This window comes from Merops nubicus, unplaced genomic scaffold, assembly GCF_000691845.1.
Source record: "Merops nubicus isolate BGI_N331 unplaced genomic scaffold, ASM69184v1 scaffold42591, whole genome shotgun sequence".
Classification (NCBI taxonomy): domain Eukaryota; kingdom Metazoa; phylum Chordata; class Aves; order Coraciiformes; family Meropidae; genus Merops; species Merops nubicus.
In genome coordinates this window covers 9,345-29,265 of record NW_008587040.1, presented here as the reverse complement: position 1 = coordinate 29,265, position 19,921 = coordinate 9,345, and the positions used below count along the sequence as shown (strand labels likewise).

Sequence of the window (19,921 nt, the reverse complement as noted above, 5' to 3'; positions counted from 1 at the left end):
AGGATGCTTTACAAAAAGCTCATAAGTGAAGGTATAGGGCCCCTAACTTTTAAGTGCATCTGTTAAAGGGAGACCCTTGGTACAACAGCATGAAGATGGGATGTTTCAATGACTCCGTTTACACTAAAGCACTTGAATACCCAGTTCATATTCTACAAATGTAACATCATAGATCTTCAATATGCAACTGAGTATGGTGGCTTAAAATAGCAGAGGGGGCTCCAGAACAGTTTGTTTTAAAAAAATAAAGCTAAAATAAATAAAATAAATAAAACCCTCCCATTGCTAAGCAGAACTCGACCGAAGTTATTTGAGAGCTCTGCTCTAACACCAAGGGCACTACGTTACAGAGACGCCTGTATGATCTCTACATAAATACGCTGACTGCCATCACTCAGTACTAGACAGCACTTCTGTCAGATTGCTTTGGGATTTACCATGTCTCAGCAAGGGTGCACACTGGACAGACACTGTCAGTGGCACACACTGTATCAGAGTTCTACGCTCAACTATACTAATTTCACAAAAAGTAACCTCACTCCCCTAGGGTAAGGTTGTGATTACTCTTATTTTGCCATGGCTAAGTAAAATCCCTGAGAAAATGCAACTGTTAGACATTGAAGGAAACAGCTGAAAGCATTTCTAAAGGAAAGGGATCCAAAACATTAGACTAGTGCATTTTAAGAAACCAAAGCAGTTCATGTAAACTATACAGAGCAAGGAGGCTGTTATTTGGGTCACGTGGACCTCTATCAGTATGCAGATCAGTTGTTCATAATTGTCAGCCATTAAAAAACAAAACAAAGCAACTCTAACCAATCAACAAACCAAACAGAAAACATCAACCTTCTCTCCGATTCTAAATTTGAAGGCCAAAAGTCAGTTGTTTGTTCTCTACAGTTACTAAAATCAAAAGCAATTCTCTGCTTGCCAAACTGACACCACAGGAGAAGAAAGTGAACTGTCTAGCAGTGTAATTGCTTCCACTTGATCATCTATCTATTGCATCCTTAGAGGTGTAACTTGGAGTTCAGCTCTGCAAAATACTGCAGGGGTTTCTTTCTCAGTGGTGCTTTGACTGAAAAGAGGGCATTCCTAAGTCTTAAAAGTGCTCAGTGCCCTGCAAGAGCAGTGCATGGTGAAGTACATGTTTTGAAGGAAAGGAGACCTTGCTCAATACCTTCTTTGCAAGTCCCCTTTAACCACAAACACACAGAGGTCTCCTGAAGCCACAGTCTCCTAAAAACCTTCTCAAGAACTAATTCCAGAGTTCAGAAAGCCCAACTTTACACAGAAAAGCAAGATGACAAAGCTTTCTCCGAGGCAGGATGCCATGAGGATTAGAGGATATGCAGTGTGGACAACTCTCTATTTGTTAGAAGAAAGAATTGTAGAAGTGAGTAGTTGCTGAAGCTAATGGCCCAATGAAGCTGTTAAGTTCTCTGCCTATGAAATAAAGCCTCCTGACCTTTTGCATCAGGTGTCGGATCTGATGCACTACCAACAAACTAGTGGTTCTCCTGCTAGCTAAAAACCAAAACAAACAGAAAACCCAAAAATACCTCCAAGACTTTAAGTGCTGAATATGCTTTCCTGCTACTGAAAAGCTGAAAGCAAAAAAGGAAGTAAATTTTCGTCATGATTTGACAATTAATTTCTAGAGACGAGGGATCTCTTCCTGCTTCCCCCACACTCCACCTGATACTTTGTGGAAATATGGTCTCCATTACTTTCCCAGAGCATTTAGCTAAAAACTATTACATCGAAGTTTCCCACATTAACAGCTGAAAACTTTGAAGAAATGACTCTGGGGGGAGGGTTGGTTGTTCTGCCACAGGGGTGGTTTCTTTGCATTTGTGCTTAGAATAAGCAGATAGCTGAACCCCAAAGGCTCTCTGCTTCATTTTTAGCACTGTAAGTAGTGAAATAATTGAGTGGAGCTTTGATTAAAAGTTTTGATTTTCTACTCAAACATAAATATATATTGCTTAAATTAAGAAAATCCAAAAAGTAAAACCCCCATGCCTTTCTGATTCCTCTTGGAGTATGTAGGAACAAGACAGGCACAACTCATGGAAGATGACAGGATCAGATCAGTCACATTATTTAAATGCCTAGTTAGAATCCTGGTATCTTGTTTATACACCAAGCGTGGTGTTTGGTCTTTTCTTCAAGCATCACATGCTTTTCTTAAAGCTCACAATGCCAGGCTCTTCAGAGAGTATCAAGTATTCAGTGTGCAGAATCTCCTGTCACAGAGCAGGCAGTAGATCTGCAGTACATTCATGTTACTGACAACACAGTTTTTAGCTTGGCAAAAGGCAGTACTTCTCCTGTGAGTGTGGTGAAAGGAACTTCTCATCTATTTATAAAGATTTACAAATTCCAAGTACTTCATTAGAATAGTCTTCTCTCCTACTACAAGTGAGTTACACTCAACTTTTTGCACAATGGCATCTGAAACCCTAGGTCACCCCTGAGAGACCTGATTATGCCTTGAATGGGAAGTCAGTAATTCACAGCCAGCCTTCTAGTCATCCACACTACTAGGAATTTTGTCCTTGCCCATATTACTAGCTAAAAGGACTTCTCACTTTTAACAGCAGCAGTGTTAAGGAGCACACTTTTTGTCTGAATCGGCAAAATGAGAAAAAGGGCACATCCTACTTTCTTCATGTCCAATACCTTCTGAATCATTTCAGATTTTGAGGTTTGTAACAGGCCAAATGTGTAATGGCTCCGTGATAAATTCTGGTTTCCCCTACGCTTCACTCATTCCAGGTCTACTTTCATGAAGTCTCTGCCCATACTGTCAGCCTAAGAAGGATTTTAATGGAATCTGCCTTTTAAACTGCTAGCTGTACACAATTTAAAAGCAAATATTATCTTTTCGTGTTAATTTAAGAAAGCCCTAAACCCAAAATAGAAAAACCTACAAGCAACCTTAATAAATCAGGTGACAGACATGATCTTCAAATGCCTGTGCAAAGCACTGTTGAAATTAGCTGGGTTCTGCCAGTCTGTACCAGCAAACTTCTTGTGGTCCACTGTCAGGAGCCGACAGGGAGACCACGGCATATACTGGGAGCTACTAAGGGAACGTGACACCCAATTTAAAAGCTCCTGGGGAAGCTCAGACCACCAGCCACATATCCCTGTGAAGTTCTCTGTAATGTCTGGGGAGGTGCTGCATTAAGAAGCTTCAACACAAAAATTAAGGGACAAACTCACCACGTACCTTATAAGCTGGCATAGTTGCCCTTCTCTTCTGTTATCAGCGTAATTCTTACTACCTCTGCCCTCCTACACCATCGCAGGGAGTGGGCACAGGGTATGGGGAGAGCCAGAGCCAGCAGCACCTGCACGGACCCATGGTGACATCCCAGCAGCTCTGCTGCACATCTGGCTCTCTCCTAAGGTACAGGAACAAAGGCCAAATTCTGCCCTGTTGCTTTTATGAGGTGAAGAGAAGAGGACATGCACAGGCAGAAGAGAAGCAGTAAAAAAAATTCATCACAGACATAGTTATGACCCAAAGAGAAGCAGTACCTCTGCATTTAAACACAAAGCAAGCATAACAAAGAAAATGAAAATCAGAGAGATCCTTCCCCCAAAACACTCACAACACTCTTCCCACCTGCAAAGATACAAGGGACAGAAACAATGTCCAAAAAAAAAAAAAAGCCAAAACCAAAGAAATCTTTGTTAACAGACATAGTCCCTGAAGTTCTAAGACATGGTCTTGCTGTAGTCATACCACCTCATCTGACTCCAAACCATGTACTTCATAGAGAGTGTCCAAGATATTTAGCTGCTTTTCCATGGCTGGTAAGTAAATGTTGAGGTCCCTTTGCATTCCTCTGTAAAATGTTTCTTCCTGATGATCACACTCCTCCACAGACAGAGCTGCCACAAAGTCTTCGTACGTTGGAGCTGCCCTTAAAGCTAACTGGGAGAGGAACCAAAACTTTTAGATTTGCTGAACAGAACAGGAAAAGAATTCCAACTCAAGCCACGAAAAGCTTCTAAGACATCCCTCGCACTTAGACTGCATAGCTTTATGTATTTATGTGAATATGTTAAGATGTTTAGTTGAGGGAAGCTAACATTTTTTATTATTATCTCTGTGTAGATGCCCAGTTTAAGACATGTTCAGAGAGATTTGATTTTTAGGACTTGTCTGTATATCATGTTTTGTATAAATAAATAGCATACATTAGAAAATAATTAAATACAAAACCCAAATAAAGTACAGTTTTTTAGGGGGAATTCCCAACCCAGGGTCACACACTTCAGCGTTGAAGTCCCACTGTCAAAACGCTCTTTAGAAAGCCTTCCCAACATTTCTGTTTCTTCCAGTCAAAGTTTGTCACGATTGCTTGAGTGAGGCTTTCCCTTTTGTAACTTCAGTGATAATTCCCAGTGACAGACACGAGGGGGAGCTGCTAGACTGGACAAAAAAAAAACCCATTTCCTATAGTCAATATATTCTACTTCAACTCCCTGACACATTCTCCACTACCCTGCCTTGAATGCTCACACCCAAGGACAGATCAATCCTCAAAAAAGCAACCTTAAGCCTTCATTTCTTCACTTAATAGCACTGAAAAACGAAATAAAAACCACATGCACACAAGCATGATCCACCTCTTTTGGCACCAGAAAGCAGGTTCCACCCAAAAGCCCAGTACTGAGAGTAGTGATAACCACAATCCTCACCTTGAAAATACATTCTGACAAAGGAATCTATTAATTTTAATACTTACAATTTTAACATAGTTTATTAATTAGGTAAAACATAAGACCAAATGAACAAGAGCCCTAGGTTTACCAGCAACCAAGATAAATACTTACCGCAAAGACCCCGCGGACAACCCAGCCATGGTGCTGCCGTAATGTCTTCCCATAAGCATTGTCTTAAATAAAAAAAAAACAATAATCAACAGATAGATGTATGGCAGTTTTAAGTTTGCATCACAAAGAACTTGAGCTTAGAAATTACTATTTAAGGATATATTCTTGCACTGGATGCAAACAATGGCCGTTTCTGAACACCAAAGTTATGACTGAAAGGAGATGACAGATTGGGGATTTCTGCACTGGGGTCTCAGCTCTGCTGTCAAATCTCCTTCAACTCTTCCACAGCAAGTGCTCTAAGAGACAGGAAGGAAAATGTAATTTTTGACTAGCTGTGCTTCACACAACTAACACTTCTTCTACTACCTAGTTCACAGTTCAGTGCAAATCTGACAAAATAATATGTGGGGTGAAACAACCCTGCAAGCTGATGGTTAGCCAGCCTCAGCCAAGGTGTTTAGCTCAGGCATTAACCAAGAATTCTCTCTATATACCTGAGGGTCAAGTTTTGAGGGGATCACTGGAAAAGAAAGTACCAGGACTCTATAAAAAATAATCCTCAGGATCTCTCTTGTGAGTGTTCCTGAATGTAGCATTTGATGAAGCCCTTTGTTATGCTCCTAGACAGCTCCACTTCCATATACAAAGCTTTCTAAATACAAAGCCAAACATCTTTGAGCTGTATTTTCCTAGCCTTAGTTTGTCACTATTGCCATTTTATAACCCCATCCCTCAGTTGAATTTCAAGTATCTGACATTGTGTTATTCTTTCCCTGAGCTGTTCACCTTGAAGAAAGAGAACCTCTATATGTTGCTGCTTTAGGATATTTGCTCAAAAGACTGCAGACAGTTACTACTGGAAGAGTGTAAAAAGTTAGTAAAACACAGCCACAAGTTTTCTTGTCATATGAAATACTTATCTATTACTCTACTGACTGGGAATGCAGCTTTTTTATCTTTACAGTAGGAGTGAGAATCTAAGAGAAAACCATACAGTAAAAAGAGTAATGAAATACGGAGAAAGGGAGTATTATGTAGCAAACAGGACTGACAAATCTACTCTCTGCCTTAGCAGCATACACAGGGCACATTAAAAACACCGGAAGTTTAAAAGTTTAATTAGATTTAAATCCCAAGTAAAGCAAAGCCCTTTAGGAAGATGTTTTGTTACTCAAAAGATCATAAGGCCTGGTGAATATTCCATTTATTTTCCTCTCATTAGCTTGATATTTGAGGTGGTAGAAAGAAAATATGTACTCCATCTATACCTGAGATTCAAATAGCACAGTAACTCCTCAATAAGAAACTCTAACAGTAAACCAAAGCTGCATTAGTGATACAGATAAGGAAGCAGCTTTTCACAGTGAGAAAGCTGCTCACTTTGAAAGAAAGAGAGAAAAAAACAGCAGCATGGCTCTGCTGTGTACACAGAACGATTCAAGTAGTAATTCACCACTGAAGTCTTCAGGCTCAGAAGGTCAAATAAGTGCCTTGACTTCCCATGGTGTTTAACATCCACATAGGGTAGCAGTGTATTTACAGTTCCACTTTCAAGAGCTGCTGACATAATTCAGTGTAGCAGTGCTTTTTACTAATCCTATAAGGCAACTGCTTAGCTGTTTAAAAGAAGCTAAAAAAAACCCCAAAACCTTTAAAAAAAGCTGTTTTAAGGCGGTTTTAAGGGATTACCATAACATTAGACTGCATACATACAGAGAGGGTCTTACTCAGGAATAACTGAGTCAAGTCTAAGAAGGGTTTCTTTTTTCTTTTATTCTTGCTGTGAGCACTGGCCTGACTTGGCAAGGGTCAGAAATTGTGTACCTGGGAAAAAAAAAAAGTCCTCTTATTTTACAAACTCCCCTCTAAATGATACAGGCAATTAACACCCATACTGGTAAAGAGGTTTCAAGGTGTGATGACCAATCTCACAAGGAACTGAAAAAAATAAAATAACAGCAACTATGAATTTGGAAGTGCTCTTGCTGCAGACCAGTAGAGAATTATGGAATGAGACAAAGCACTTTTTTCCCTAAAATATGACTGTCTTCCCTGCCAAAAGCATGCCAATTAAAGGAATCTTTGTCTGCTATTAAAATAAAAATTGTCCAGTTATCTAGTAACCTGCCTTAAGACAGCCATTTTCAAAACATGCAGTTTAAAAAAAAAAAACAAACAAAAGATAGGTCTTGGAGACTACTTGCATCATTGGTCACTGAAGAAAGGAAAACATAGGTTCTAAACAAGGAGGAAAATAGCCAAGTAGGTAAATTCAGAAGCATACAAAGAATAAAGTGGCTGGCACTTACTTAGAGCTGTTTGGATATTCTTTTCCCCATTCTTCACTTCTGTCAAAAACCCTTTCAAGAACTTTAAGCCTCTGTCAGGATGAACCCATGAAATAAAGACACCACGTTTATAACAAAGTAACACAAAGTATAACAAAGCCCCCAAAGTTGCAATACAACTCAGAAGTGCAATAAAACTCAGAATTAAGGTGCCACTTTCAATCTGAATAAAAAAACCACAGTCACCTCCTGCAGTTTCTCCCCCAGCCCAAGGGAAAACACTTTGCTAAACCATTTCTGCTGCAGCCTGCAACCACCTGCCTAATGTTCTGGCCCAGTAGGATCAGTCACTCACTGTAACCTCACTCTTACGGGGGAAAAAAAGGTTGCCTGTCATTGCTTTTTCAGGACTTTTGGCAAAGTTGCAGTGATACAACCACAGACAATCCACTAATCTTGAACCTAGCCAGTCGGGATTGATGGAGCCAGTGAAAAGTAACCAGTTTGCTCCATGCACATAAGCTTGCACTAGTGAAAGGGGAAAGGCCCCTCATTGCACCCTACCAGCTCCTAGTGTAAGTAGATATGAAGCCATTACCTTTTCAGCCACAGGAGAGCCTCCGTAGCAGAGTTTCTGACTTGTGCTACACCTGCATTCACTTCGTGGAGCACTATCTTCTGAAGGGTATCAAACTCTTCTTTATTGGTTATAAATTTCTGGTTTATTTTCTGGAGACAAAAAATGAGGCAAAGCTTTAGGCTTTTAAGTCCAAACAGTGGTCTGCCCTATAAATACTACCTATTTACCAGAACTCTTCTCTGCAAAGAGATATCACAGACCCCCAAACACATCACACACTCCCCACAGCATGGCTGCTCTGTGATGCTGGGCATGCCTTCCCAGGGCACTACCCAGACACATGTGACCAGTCATCTGGCTAACACAAACAACAAAAAAAAGCATCTCAGTCAAAGGTTTACATGGAATCTACCATTTCTGTCTGACAAAATGCCATCCTCCACACTGGTGGGAAGGAGTTAACTCAACTTGCTCGACAAGCAAAGTCCCATTTGCCTCCAGCTTCAAGCACAAGCAAGACTACCTTCTGACAACTACTAAGCTGCCAGTTCTCCATTACACTTAGCAGTCATCTGCATGCTTAAGCTTTTCAATTTATTCCCAGGTTTGCTCCATGATAAACAGATTCTTCTCCTGTATCTGTGATTAAAGGAGTAGCTTCCTATCACTTGACAATAAATGATAAATGTTCAAGGTTTTCGTTTTTTAAATAGCATTCTTCTCTCCTGCTTTTTCAGTCTTTCAGTGGCTACCTTTAGAAAGATAAGCGAAAACCTGTCTTACTTTGCATGAAACAAATCTGAACGTATGCAACATTCCTTACCATAAGCTCAGAAGATATGTTTTCTGTGTGTGGTTTGTTTTTTTTTCTCGAAAGAAAAGCTATGAAAAGTCTTGCTAGGAATGCATCTTGTCTCACAAGGAGCACTTCAAATGCTTCCAGACTTGGAGCAGGAAGAACTTCCAGAACAAGAACAGAGGCTGCAGGGTCCACCCCAACTTCCTGAGAAGCTGCTTCTTAATGCACTAACTTCCTCCTACGTGGCTGAGGAAAGGGATTGTTTTCCTCCCTCTGTTTATTTGGCAGCCTAAAGTCAATATTGGTACCATCACATCATGACTTACAACCTACTCAGCTCAGAATCAAAGCCAATAGGTGTAACAGATGTTTTACTTGGCAGTCAATCAAGTATTTTATAAGTTGGCGCACAACAACTGGATTTATTAAATACAGCATGTACTGTACAAACATTTGGGGCATTTCAGCATTCTGATCTGACAGATGGTTAACATTATCAAATACTAAACAGACATCGAGTATTGACTCCTGCAACAAAGATTCTTGAGCTTTAGTGCCTAAAATAGGTATTTTGCTTAAAAAAGAAAAAAAATCCCCCAAAACTGATAGAAATAAGGTGTTACCTTGATGTTACCTACAAAATCCATTTTAACAGGAGCAAAAACAGTTGGTCCCAGCTTGTCTAGAAAAAAAAAAGTGGCCATATTTTAAAATTCTGTCTTTTTCCAGTCCTCAGTTTTTAGATGCAGGGGTCAAACAGGTGGGGGGGCTGCACTAGCTAGAGACAGAAATCTTTGGAAAAATCAAATAGATAGTACAGCTGATGGCGTGCTGTCAGCTGTAGTAGACATGTAAGGCACTCATGCTGCTCTTTTGAGGGCAAGAAGCTGCTGTTTCTGATAGACCCATAGATTTCCATATGCTTTATACATGGGTCCCATCTAAACAAGAGTGGATCCTCTATAAGGCAAAGTAGTAAGAAATATCTTCTGGTGCTATTAAAATTGATTCTGCTGACAGGAACTGTTTCTACTATATCACTTTAGCAAAGAAACAAATTGTCCAAAACCAGCTGCTCTATTCACAGCTGGCAGCAGTCAAAAGGAGTCAGAAGAAGGAGCTGCTTACCCAGAACAGGCACAATTGCATAACATGACTCCAGAAATTCTTCTGTTGGTATGCCTTCCTCCTCCCGAAGTTCAATATCACTGAATCTGTTGTCCAAGACAAGCAGAAAAGAGTGTTACCTTAACAACTCCTTTTGTGCAACTTCTAAAAGCAAAATTACATTTCATGCCCATTTCATTTGCATAGAGGTAAAATTTGTAGACATGGGACCACCAACATGGTTTTCGTCTCACTGGGTTAGAGTAAATGACTGCAGAAAAAACACGCGTTTGGTGGTGTGCAAGGCTTGCAACTACAAACAAATAAAAAAACTCCCACTCCACTCTGTACAGCTAATTCTGCTAAGGATATCTTCTTCAATTACTGTGCTGTAGGCACTCTTCTTAAAAAATCTCAGCAAAAACAGCTTTACAGACAGAAGAGTCTTAAAAATGAGTTGATTAGATGCTTAACAAAGTTTCAATAATCCTTTGAATTGAAATCTGTACTACCTATTGCTCATGATGCTGAAGAAGGTAGGAGAATCATTTTCATTTCTGTCTTCCTCACACAGAGTTAATCCACTTAAAGAACTTGTTTCCGGCTGCAGCAACTTGTGGACACCACAGCTTTCTACAGCTTGCAGCTTGTTCTCATCATCTTCCTTAATGCCTTACATTTACAGGAAACAAACAAACAAACAAACAAAAATAGCAAAAAGAAAACAGCCACATACCCACATTGTTATTCTTGTTCACCAAGATGCTTTTATTTGAAGGAAGGCACTTGAGCATCTGCCTCATGCAAGTTTAAAGGCTTACCCTGCCAGCACCATGACTATCACCACAGGTCTGTCAGGTGATCAGACCACATTTCAACTAGTCCCCTCTTCATTTCTTCTAATCAGACAGACCAAGCACCAGGCTCCAATGCAGGTAAGCCCACATCTCCTGAGGGAGGCCAGCCTTACAAAAGAAGAGTGTTGAAGAAGCGACTGGGTGCAGCAGGGAGCAGACTCATCTCCTTGAAAGCAAGATTATTTCTCACATGGCCATAACTTTCCCAGTGCTGCTAGAGTGGCACAGTGCATTTTCAAAAGCAAAAGACTAATAGTGACTTGATTGCTCCTTCTGATAACTAAACTATCTCCTTAGATGGATACTGCTATGATACCAAAGGTTGCTATGATCTCCTTGATTTGTGTTAATATCTTTAAGGTTTCCCTGAAAAAAGAACCACATGCTTTTTCCTTGCTGTGGTCTATTTTCTTTCTTCTTTGGGGTCAAGTGCAGCTGTTTCAAACAAAAAGAGCAGCACACAAGTACTTCCAAGAAAAGTCCTATACATCCCATGTGTGGTGAGACCTTCTGACCTCATGGAGAACTACAGAGAAAAAGTCAAGAAGCAAAAATGACATATTCACTGCATCTGCAGTATACAAGCCATGGCTACAGCACATCTTGCTGTCAGACTGTCAAACTAGCATCCAGGATTTCCCAGATGACCTGTCTCTCTAGGAAAGGAATACTTTCAAGTGTCAGGGAGGATTATAGACCTGAAGCAGAAATGAGCTTTTGGCTGAAAGGCTCAAACTGCAAGGAGCTCTATTCCTCCAAGTGAACTGTAACAGCAAGCTTGCAGCAGCCCCTGCTACTTTACAGAACCACTGAATAAGCCTGGTGCTGGGTGAAAAAAGAACCACTTGCACCTGGCAACAACAATGAGACTTCAGCTATTCTCCTCGGGGCAGGAGAATATGGCCTCAGCCATCACTGACCATGTTTCAATCACAAGCAAACTGCTAAGGAACCAGAGTTTGAGGGATGTCACTGATCTGTCCTTCACCAAGACACACAGGCTAGTGAGTACATAAACAGCCCATGTCTGATGTGACCTCTGAAATTTCAGACTCCAGCACAGTAAGCCCTAAACAACAGACAGAGTTTTTTTATGGGACTTAAGTGCTTGATTGTTTCTAAAGAGTGACTGCTCTTAAAAGAGGGGTGAGGGAGGGAAGAGTATCTGAGACAGAGCAGAGCTTTTGGGCTCACAGGGAGCACCCAAATACAGCCATTGGCAAGATGAAGCCCCACGCTGGCTGGGTCAGCCCACCCCATATGGATGGCACTGCACATCCTACTCCACCTTGTACTGCCAGCAAAATCTGCAGCTCAACAGTGCATACCCAGGAGGGGCAGGATTGTCTTAGTTGTTTTTTTTTTCCCCCCAGGAACAACCTCAGTAACTATATGATACAAACAACCTGACTTGAATTAATTTGATGTTCTTGATTTAGCACTGTATTCTTGAGGTGTCACACTAAATAGTGGCATATGCATATTATTCTGTAGTGACCTACCACACTACATACCACTAAACACAGAAATGGGAAAAACTCCAAGGAGAACCCATGTAAGAGCAAAACCACTGTGTTCATTATCTTGGGCTTAAAAACTTCACCTGATTCATTGACTGCATATGTATGTTTTGTAAATATGGCCAGGTAGAGAAAGCTACTGCTCAAGGATTATACAGCCCGTTCAATAGGATGAATAGAAATCATGCTACTTTGTACAATTACCAAAAGCTTGCCAGGTTGGATAAAATTTTATACTGAATTAGTTCAGCAGTGTTTTACTGAAGTCACACACAAATCTAAGTTTCATGCTATTGCTAAAGTAAGGGAAGAAATAAGGTGCTTTCTAGTATACTCTTAGTTGTAGAAAAAGGGTTAATCTTCCATAAAGATTCATCAGAGTGATCAAGAAGACTACAGGGTCAACTCCTCTCAGAGAGGCACACAAAGCTTCAGTGCTCCCCTTCAGACACTGCAGCTCTACACACTAGCAGAATAAGGAATAAGCCTCTGGGAATAAGGTGTCTGTCCACAGTGCAGGAAGAGCCCAAGCTCTGCCAGGCCATGCTGTCATGCACATCAATCAGCATCTAGAGGAGCCTCCACTTGCCCAAAAGAGAATTTTTAACTTACTTCCCTATTCAGTCCCAAGTTAGCTATCAACAAGAGCAGGAGCTATGCTGTGAAGACTTGACAACGGGCAGATATCAGACTAAAATACACTGACTTTCCCTCTCCTGGGAAGCAAGGTATCAGCACTCTCACAGGTAGCCTACACCTCCCCCATTTACATGTAAATAGTAACTATTCTGGATAAAAGACAACACATATATTTACCTGCCAAATCCTGTGCTGTGTGATCCTCCATAGAAACATCACTGCTCCCCTCATTTGTTTCTAGGTTTAAACATTCCAGATTTTTAATAAGGGTTTGCTCTTGTTGGTTAATTTCTGCTTTTACAGAGCCATTTTCACAGGTGTTCAACTCCATCTGTCTGAAGAAAGGGAAAGAATAATGGTTACTGTATAAAATGTGGCTTGGTAAGCTTCTTCCTGTAAAAATACACAAATAACAGCAACAGAAAAACAGCTGACATAAACTATAAGCTGTCACAGCCCGCTCTGAGCAAAAGAACTTGTCTAAAATAAAAGGAACTAGGCAGCTCTTTGCAGCAAGTGGGATTAATGATTTAAACTCAGTTTATGGAGCTTGAATATATTTACAGTGACTTTTATTAAAAAGAGACATAATGAAAAAAATACAATTGATTACAAAAAAGAAAATCACAGACAGGTATTGTATCTAAAAGAATATCCCCATATTAGTACTTAAAAATAAAAACCCTTGCCATCTGCTCTACAAACCACAGCCTGTTCTCCATCAACCATTTTATGAGCTTATGGGGTGGAACCCAAGATGTAGGAAAGAGCACTGAAGTGGGCAAGAGTTCACTGGTGACTGACCAGTAAGTCACCAAGTGGATGGCTGAGAAAAAGGAAAGGGCTGATAAAGAAGATACATGAATTGGTGTAAGCCAGCTCCCTTTTGTTGTGTCTGCTTCCAAGTACACAGCTCAGAGTAATACAATTCTGCCGCCCTCCAAAACAAGTAACATTAGAGTAAAAATATGGAAAGAACAGACAGTATCAAAAACAGATTAGAAAGAGAATGACAGTAAAGACTTTTATTATACCTTTCCGTTGAGGTGTGACTGGACAGGACAGAATGCTTTATCTGAAAGATAAGTGGGGAGGAAGAATATTCTTTAAAGCAAGAAGACTGTATCATGCTTCTCAAGCTTCACGTTTCATTAAATACGAGTTGAGAGTCAGTAAAAAGCTCAAAAGCTAAGCATGAACTCACTAATTCTCTGACCTGGAAGCCGTATACAAACATGAAAAAGGTGCTACATTATTACACCATTAAAATATTGAAAAGGAAAAAAGAACAAAAAAAAAGAAAACCAAGAGACTTCTCTCAGAAGTTAGCTATCAAGTGCCAGGAGAAACACCATACAGCATGTGCAAAAGAAACAAAACAATGAGTTTTCTTCGCAATGATGTTTTCTTTACTTAAGAAAAAAAACATGAAAAAACAGAAGAAATATGAGGCCAGATACCAGGTATGGTGAAGCAATCTCCCTTCCCAGATGCAGTGATGCATCTACCTTCCTACCTACACCTTAGACTGCTGTTTGCCAGAGATGCTCCAGTTTTGCATACACAGTTGTGAATCCAGGATTCAGGAAAGTGCCCTTGTCATTAAGAAGATAAGCTCATCAGCTCCTGTTGGCCTATTACCACAGATCTGGTGCTGCAGTAGCTTAGAAGCATCATGGTTGCTGTGAGCTCCCACAATGGACCATCTTGACATACAGCCAACGTATTTTGAAACACCACTGTCTGCAGCTGGAGCAAGCCCTGAAACTTAGAAACTTAGTGACTTTCACCTATCCTTAAAAGTTAAGAGATTGGTCACTGCTGATCAAAGCATGGCCCCACCTCACTTGCAAACCATAAGAAATAGCAGAGTATGCCCAGTGGAGGACTACTAGTGATAATATGGGTAAAAAATGCATTCCCTACTTCTACAAATGCTACTTTCCAAAAGGGTGCCTCAGCATCCATGCCAAGAGAGAGGAGGATACTGGCCATTACCTTGTTCGTTCTGAGAACTGCTAAATGTGGGGATCCAGGTGGGGTCTGATGCAATAACTCAGAAGTGAAGGCAGTATTTGCAATCTGCATACATTCTTCAAGAGTCTTCAGGAAGGTGTCACAAGTTGATTTTAACAAAGCTCCCATATCAATCTCGCTCTGTGGGAAGAAACCAGCCGGAAGAAATGAACTTGCCAAAGAAGATCAGCTTGGAGCAACTAACATCTACAAAGTCCACAACTGCTACAGTTATCATTTCTGCTTAACGTGAATTAAAATGAAACGTGTCAGCTGCTTGGTGACCTGGCATCACATACTACTGGGGCTGTGGCCCCTCACAGCATTGCCACTCCTGTCACCCTCTTGCTACAACAAGCTCAGTGTGCTTGCACTGTAAAACCAATGCCTCTTGGTTACTTATATTTGTATTAGAAGTCTACTAAATACTAAGCCTTAATGTATTCAACAGTGGCATCTCAGAAAACACCGACAGGAGAAATAAGAATTAACCAAATTAAACAGAAACAGAATGATCTGTAAAAAATTACTGCAATTGAAAACCAGGCAGAACGATGTATCACATTGCCACAGTACCCCTCGCCTCTGCCAAGTGAGGTGATTGATGCTGAAATGCGTTTAGCAATAAATCTTTCCAGTTAAATAGCAGTAAGATTAGGGAAAGTGAGTTTTCCCCAGAAGTGTGAACTACGAGCTGGATAAGCACCACATTACTTGTCTGCTGTCCACACCTGTGAGCTGCACATTCTAGCTTTAGTGCCTCTCAGCCATATACTACATCTTCTGCACTGTCTGTTAATTCACCATAAACAGTTTATCGGGTATCTTTATAGAGGTGATTTGGACATAAAAATTATTAACATTCAGGTGTTTTGTCTGCCTGTCCTGCATCTGAGGACATATCACTCCAGTGGAAGGCATCCCAGAACTCCACACCAGCTTCTCTAACAAACGAGCTACATCCCTCCTCACACGTTCCTCTCTCAAAGCAAGGGGCAAATCACTGTCACTAGGAGATTCCTCTTAAATGAGGCTTCCTTGGTCAGGATGATTTGCAAGGTATGAAAACTTAAGTGAGGCTAATCAGGCAGTTATTTCTAGCAATTTTACTTTTTTGTGATCTGCACTGTCTTTTGACCTTTTAAGGATTTTGGCTGAGAAGAGAAATGTATTCTGAGCAGGATATTAATGACTCAGGGGCAGACAAATGTGCACTTCTTCTAAGTTATGCTTTCATATAAGCTCTTTTGCTTTTTTGATCCACTATATACACATGATCACCTACAGAGACGTTGTTATCTAGATCACATCTCACTACTTGCTACCCCAACGCAGGGAAAGTTATTTGCAACAACGCGGTATCGCTCCATCTAAAGAATTGTCGTGTGGGTACGTAATCTCCCACAGGTTCTCTGCAGAAAGGGGATGCAATATTAACCAACTGTGAGTGAATACTACATGGGCTCACCAGAAAAGTTCACAGTGCTTGAGACTTCACAGACATGGCGTACCCCAAAAATAGAACCATACCTCTGGTTCTGCAACACCAGAAATGCTGGCTTCCTTCGTTCTATGCACTTGCTGAACAAGGAGGTTACAGTACAGTCTAAGTTCAGACATTTTAGTCTTCAAGGCTTCTGTGTTTTCAGTGAACTCTAAAAGTTAAGCAAAAGAAGAGTTAAATTTATTGTATCCATCTTGTAGTATATATGATTTTGGATAATACCATTTCAGCAACTCTCCAGTCTAATTCAATCAATACTTCCTTATTTCAAAACATTTTCTTTCAATTCAAAAAGATGAGCTGGATTTACTATAAGTTATACTCCTGACAGGCAAAATGCTGTTTTACGATTTGCTATCACAGACAGGAACAGTGGTGTGTTCCTAGACTTAGGACACAGAGGAAAAGCAAATACACAACACTTGAACTTAATGGGCCTTTTAAATATGACAAAACTCCTACATATCATATTTTTTGTTTTTCATCAAGTAGTTTAAGGTGCAAACAATTACACTGTGAATTAAAAGATCAGGACTCTGTGCAGAAAACATTGGAGGGAAAAGATGTATCCTGTCCAATACACAGATTCATCTAATATGTATCTTTGAATCGTAGAATGGTTGAAGTGGGAAGGGACCTCTGGACACCAGCTAGTCTTATTCCCCTGTCCAAAGCAGGGTGACCCAGAGTACATTGCTCAGGGCCACGTTTACTCAGGTTTTGAACATTGCCAAGGATAGAGACTCCACAACCTCTCTGTGCAACCTGCTTCAGTGCTCCCTCATCCTTACAATAAAAAACACTTTTGCTTATGTCTCAATGGAGTTGCTTATATTCAAATTTATGCCCATTTCCTCTTGTCAATTCACTGAGAAGAGCCTGAGTCCATCTTTCTTGTGCTCTCGCATCAGGTTATTTCCTTTAATCATCTCAGTAGCACTTTGCTGGACTCACTCCACTGTGTCCATATGCTTCTTGTACTGCGAAGTGCAGAGCTGAGCAGACTAATCCAGGTATTACTAGCAGTCAATCTTGAGGTTTTTCACAAGTAATTTTCTGACATTATAGTACCAGAATGGCAAAATAAATTGTCTGTTAACATGGTTTAGCTTTGCAAATACATCACTAGCTTTTCACCCTGGGCTACTGTATGTCAATTGGTAGATATAACTGTGTTCTACTTCTAGGTACTATGCATCAGATGCCCCACTTTGTGTAAGTAGCATCTTCTGCTCAGTTCTGACTCAATTTGAACCAGTAAATGTAAAGCCTGCTGAAGAAGCACATAAGGCTAAGAGGACTCGTCACCTCAGAGAAAGGAAGTGCATGCCTCCCTTGCATTTACTAGGGATTACTGATATATTACTAATAATTTGCTGTTTTCTCATCTTCTGCATAGTCATTGTGCTGAGGTTATGCAAGGTTAAAGCATGACATCTCACCGTGACTCATGAACAATACCACTCTTGTAAGCAAGAGAGGTGTTAGCTGTGGTGAAAGGGAGACTGTTTGTGAAAGTAAATAGGTAGGTGAGTTACGTTTCACAGCCTGACCATGACTAGATTTCAGTTTCCGAATACTAGTATGCACATTTAAAACCAACTGCAAACCTTTATTTTAATTGCCAAGGGATTCTTGAAGTGCACAACACACTGCATCCCAGTGACCCATAGCCAGGAGCTACTCACTCCTTGCACTTAAAGAGCCCTTCAACACACAGTTTTCAAATTATATATACAGAGTATATTTTAAGGAAAAGCCAAATTTCTCAAATCCTTGCACTGTGAATTAACACCTGAGATTTCTAGCTGGAGTTCCCACATGGCTTGGCTTTTAGCAGCACCAAAGACCTGAAGTAAAGGTTTGACACAGGGTTCAGGTATGGATTTTGTTATGTTTGTGTATACACCTACCAGGGTAACGACAGGGAAATAAAAAACAAAGAGTATGTGCCAGCAGAAGGGTGTTCTTGCCTTTTTCCTTCTGTGTCCTGCTGTCAGTCAGACAGGCTTTGGCAGTCCCTAGAGCAACCAGCCACTTCTGCCTTTCAACGGCGTTCCTTGCCTTCAGATAGAAGCATTGTTCCCCTGGGATGATCAGGTCCATTCGTGTGTTATCTGCAGGATGAACTGGAAGCAACACAGATTTCAGACCAGCCACTTCGCCTTCCCAGCCCAACTGAATATGCCAACAGACATGTCAGGTGGCAAGTCAAATGGTAAAGAAAGAGGAAGAAGCTACGGACCAAAATTTCCCGTTGCCAGTTTATGACTTCACTTCTGAGTTAGGGTGGAATAGACAGGACTGCCCCAGGGTAAGGAACAGACAGGACACACCATATACAGCTGTAGGACAAAAGGCTACAAAAGGCAGTTCTGTGACCAGTCATCTGGGAGTCTTTATGGAAAGGGCACCCTTCTCTGGCAAGCCATTCCTTAAGGTTTCTAGACCAGAAGTTAACCTCAGAGATGTGGCAAGTAATCCAGTGAGTGAGCAGACCTAGTGTTGAAGCTTGTTATTCTTATTCCTAGCTTCTGCTCTGTGCTTATGAAGTAATTTGAAGCCTTGTGATGTTCCACCACAGCTCACAAAAAACAGTGACTGACCTGCATGTAGCATACCAACTGTGGTAGAAGCTTGCAGCTCTCCTAACACTTTTAAAATACCATAGAATAAAAACTAGCATACAGATCAAGTTACTAAGTTACTACAAATACATATCAAAGAAATCAAGCCACCAAGTAGCTTTTGTGACCTGAAAACTCATTTGATTGCAAAATTATTGGACAAACATCATGCAACTGAATGTAACTGTATCTTAGTTACCTTGAATTTCACACACGGCCATTTGGATGCTTCCCTTACAACCCTTCCAAGCATCTTCCTGAGAGTCATAATAGGACAGGATGCCACCACAGAGAAGAAACCACCGAGGCTGCCAGCCTGAAAAACAAAACTGCATTTCTCAGTTCCTTCTTTCTCTGCCTTTCTACCACCTCCTTCATTCAGGACTCATTGCAAATAAGACCCCTAAAGATTCTCAGTTCCCCCAGGAAAATTAAACCCTTTGAACCAGTAAGATTTGTGGACAGGCCTGTATGTTGTACATCACAACCCCTGCTTGCTGGCAGCTACATGTCCTTTTTTTTTTGCAGGCAGCTGGGCCTTAGCAGTACATTCCCAAAATGTCATATATAATTTTCAGTAGTTTTGCTAACATGGTATCACAGACTCACTCTCTCTTCCAAAAACACCTTTTCAGTCCACCATCCCTCAATTCCTTCCATCATTCCTCAACCCAGATCTTAACTCTTCCCAAAAGCCACTTCAGCTGTCTTGCCTTACATGTCTTCCTCCCTTGTGGGAAGGGCTAGCAAAAATGTCTGGAAAAGCAGTGGGTGAGAAACTCCTAAAAATCAAGGGAAGGAGGGCACAGAGGCAGATATGTTGATTTCTGAACACCATCTTTCCCTGAAGCAGTTTTCAATAGCTCTTTAAATTCTTGTGCTGCCCACATATAAAGTAATCCTGAATTAATGACTTGCACTTCTGGATAACTTCCCAGAAAATAACAAAAACAGCAGGTTAGGCCAAAAACAATAGTTCTAGTGTACCATGCTTTCCCACCCTGCTACCTGACTTCAGAAGTAAATTATCACTTTTTGTTTTCTTCTTTTGGAAGCACTACAGCAGTATGAGAAGATATAAACAAACAAGACTCAGCTTGTAGTGACAGGACAAGGTGTAATGAGTT

The 19,921-nt window shown here is 40.7% G+C and overlaps 1 protein-coding gene across 1 annotated transcript; it reads right to left on the bottom strand.

Moving 5' to 3' along the window:
• Positions 1–3,751: 3,751 nt before the first annotated feature.
• On the bottom strand, positions 3,752–19,110 carry PLEKHA8 (pleckstrin homology domain containing, family A (phosphoinositide binding specific) member 8; the record flags this gene model as incomplete). The annotated part of the gene is made up of 13 exons (XM_008948799.1): positions 3,752–3,949; positions 4,855–4,916; positions 7,167–7,237; positions 7,744–7,874; positions 9,148–9,206; positions 9,653–9,738; positions 10,144–10,303; positions 12,825–12,982; positions 13,682–13,722; positions 14,646–14,804; positions 16,194–16,318; positions 18,141–18,296; positions 18,994–19,110. Coding segments are annotated over 13 exons (1,523 nt in total), but the record flags the coding sequence as incomplete, so codon positions are not given.
• Between the last annotated feature and the right edge of the window lie 811 nt (positions 19,111–19,921).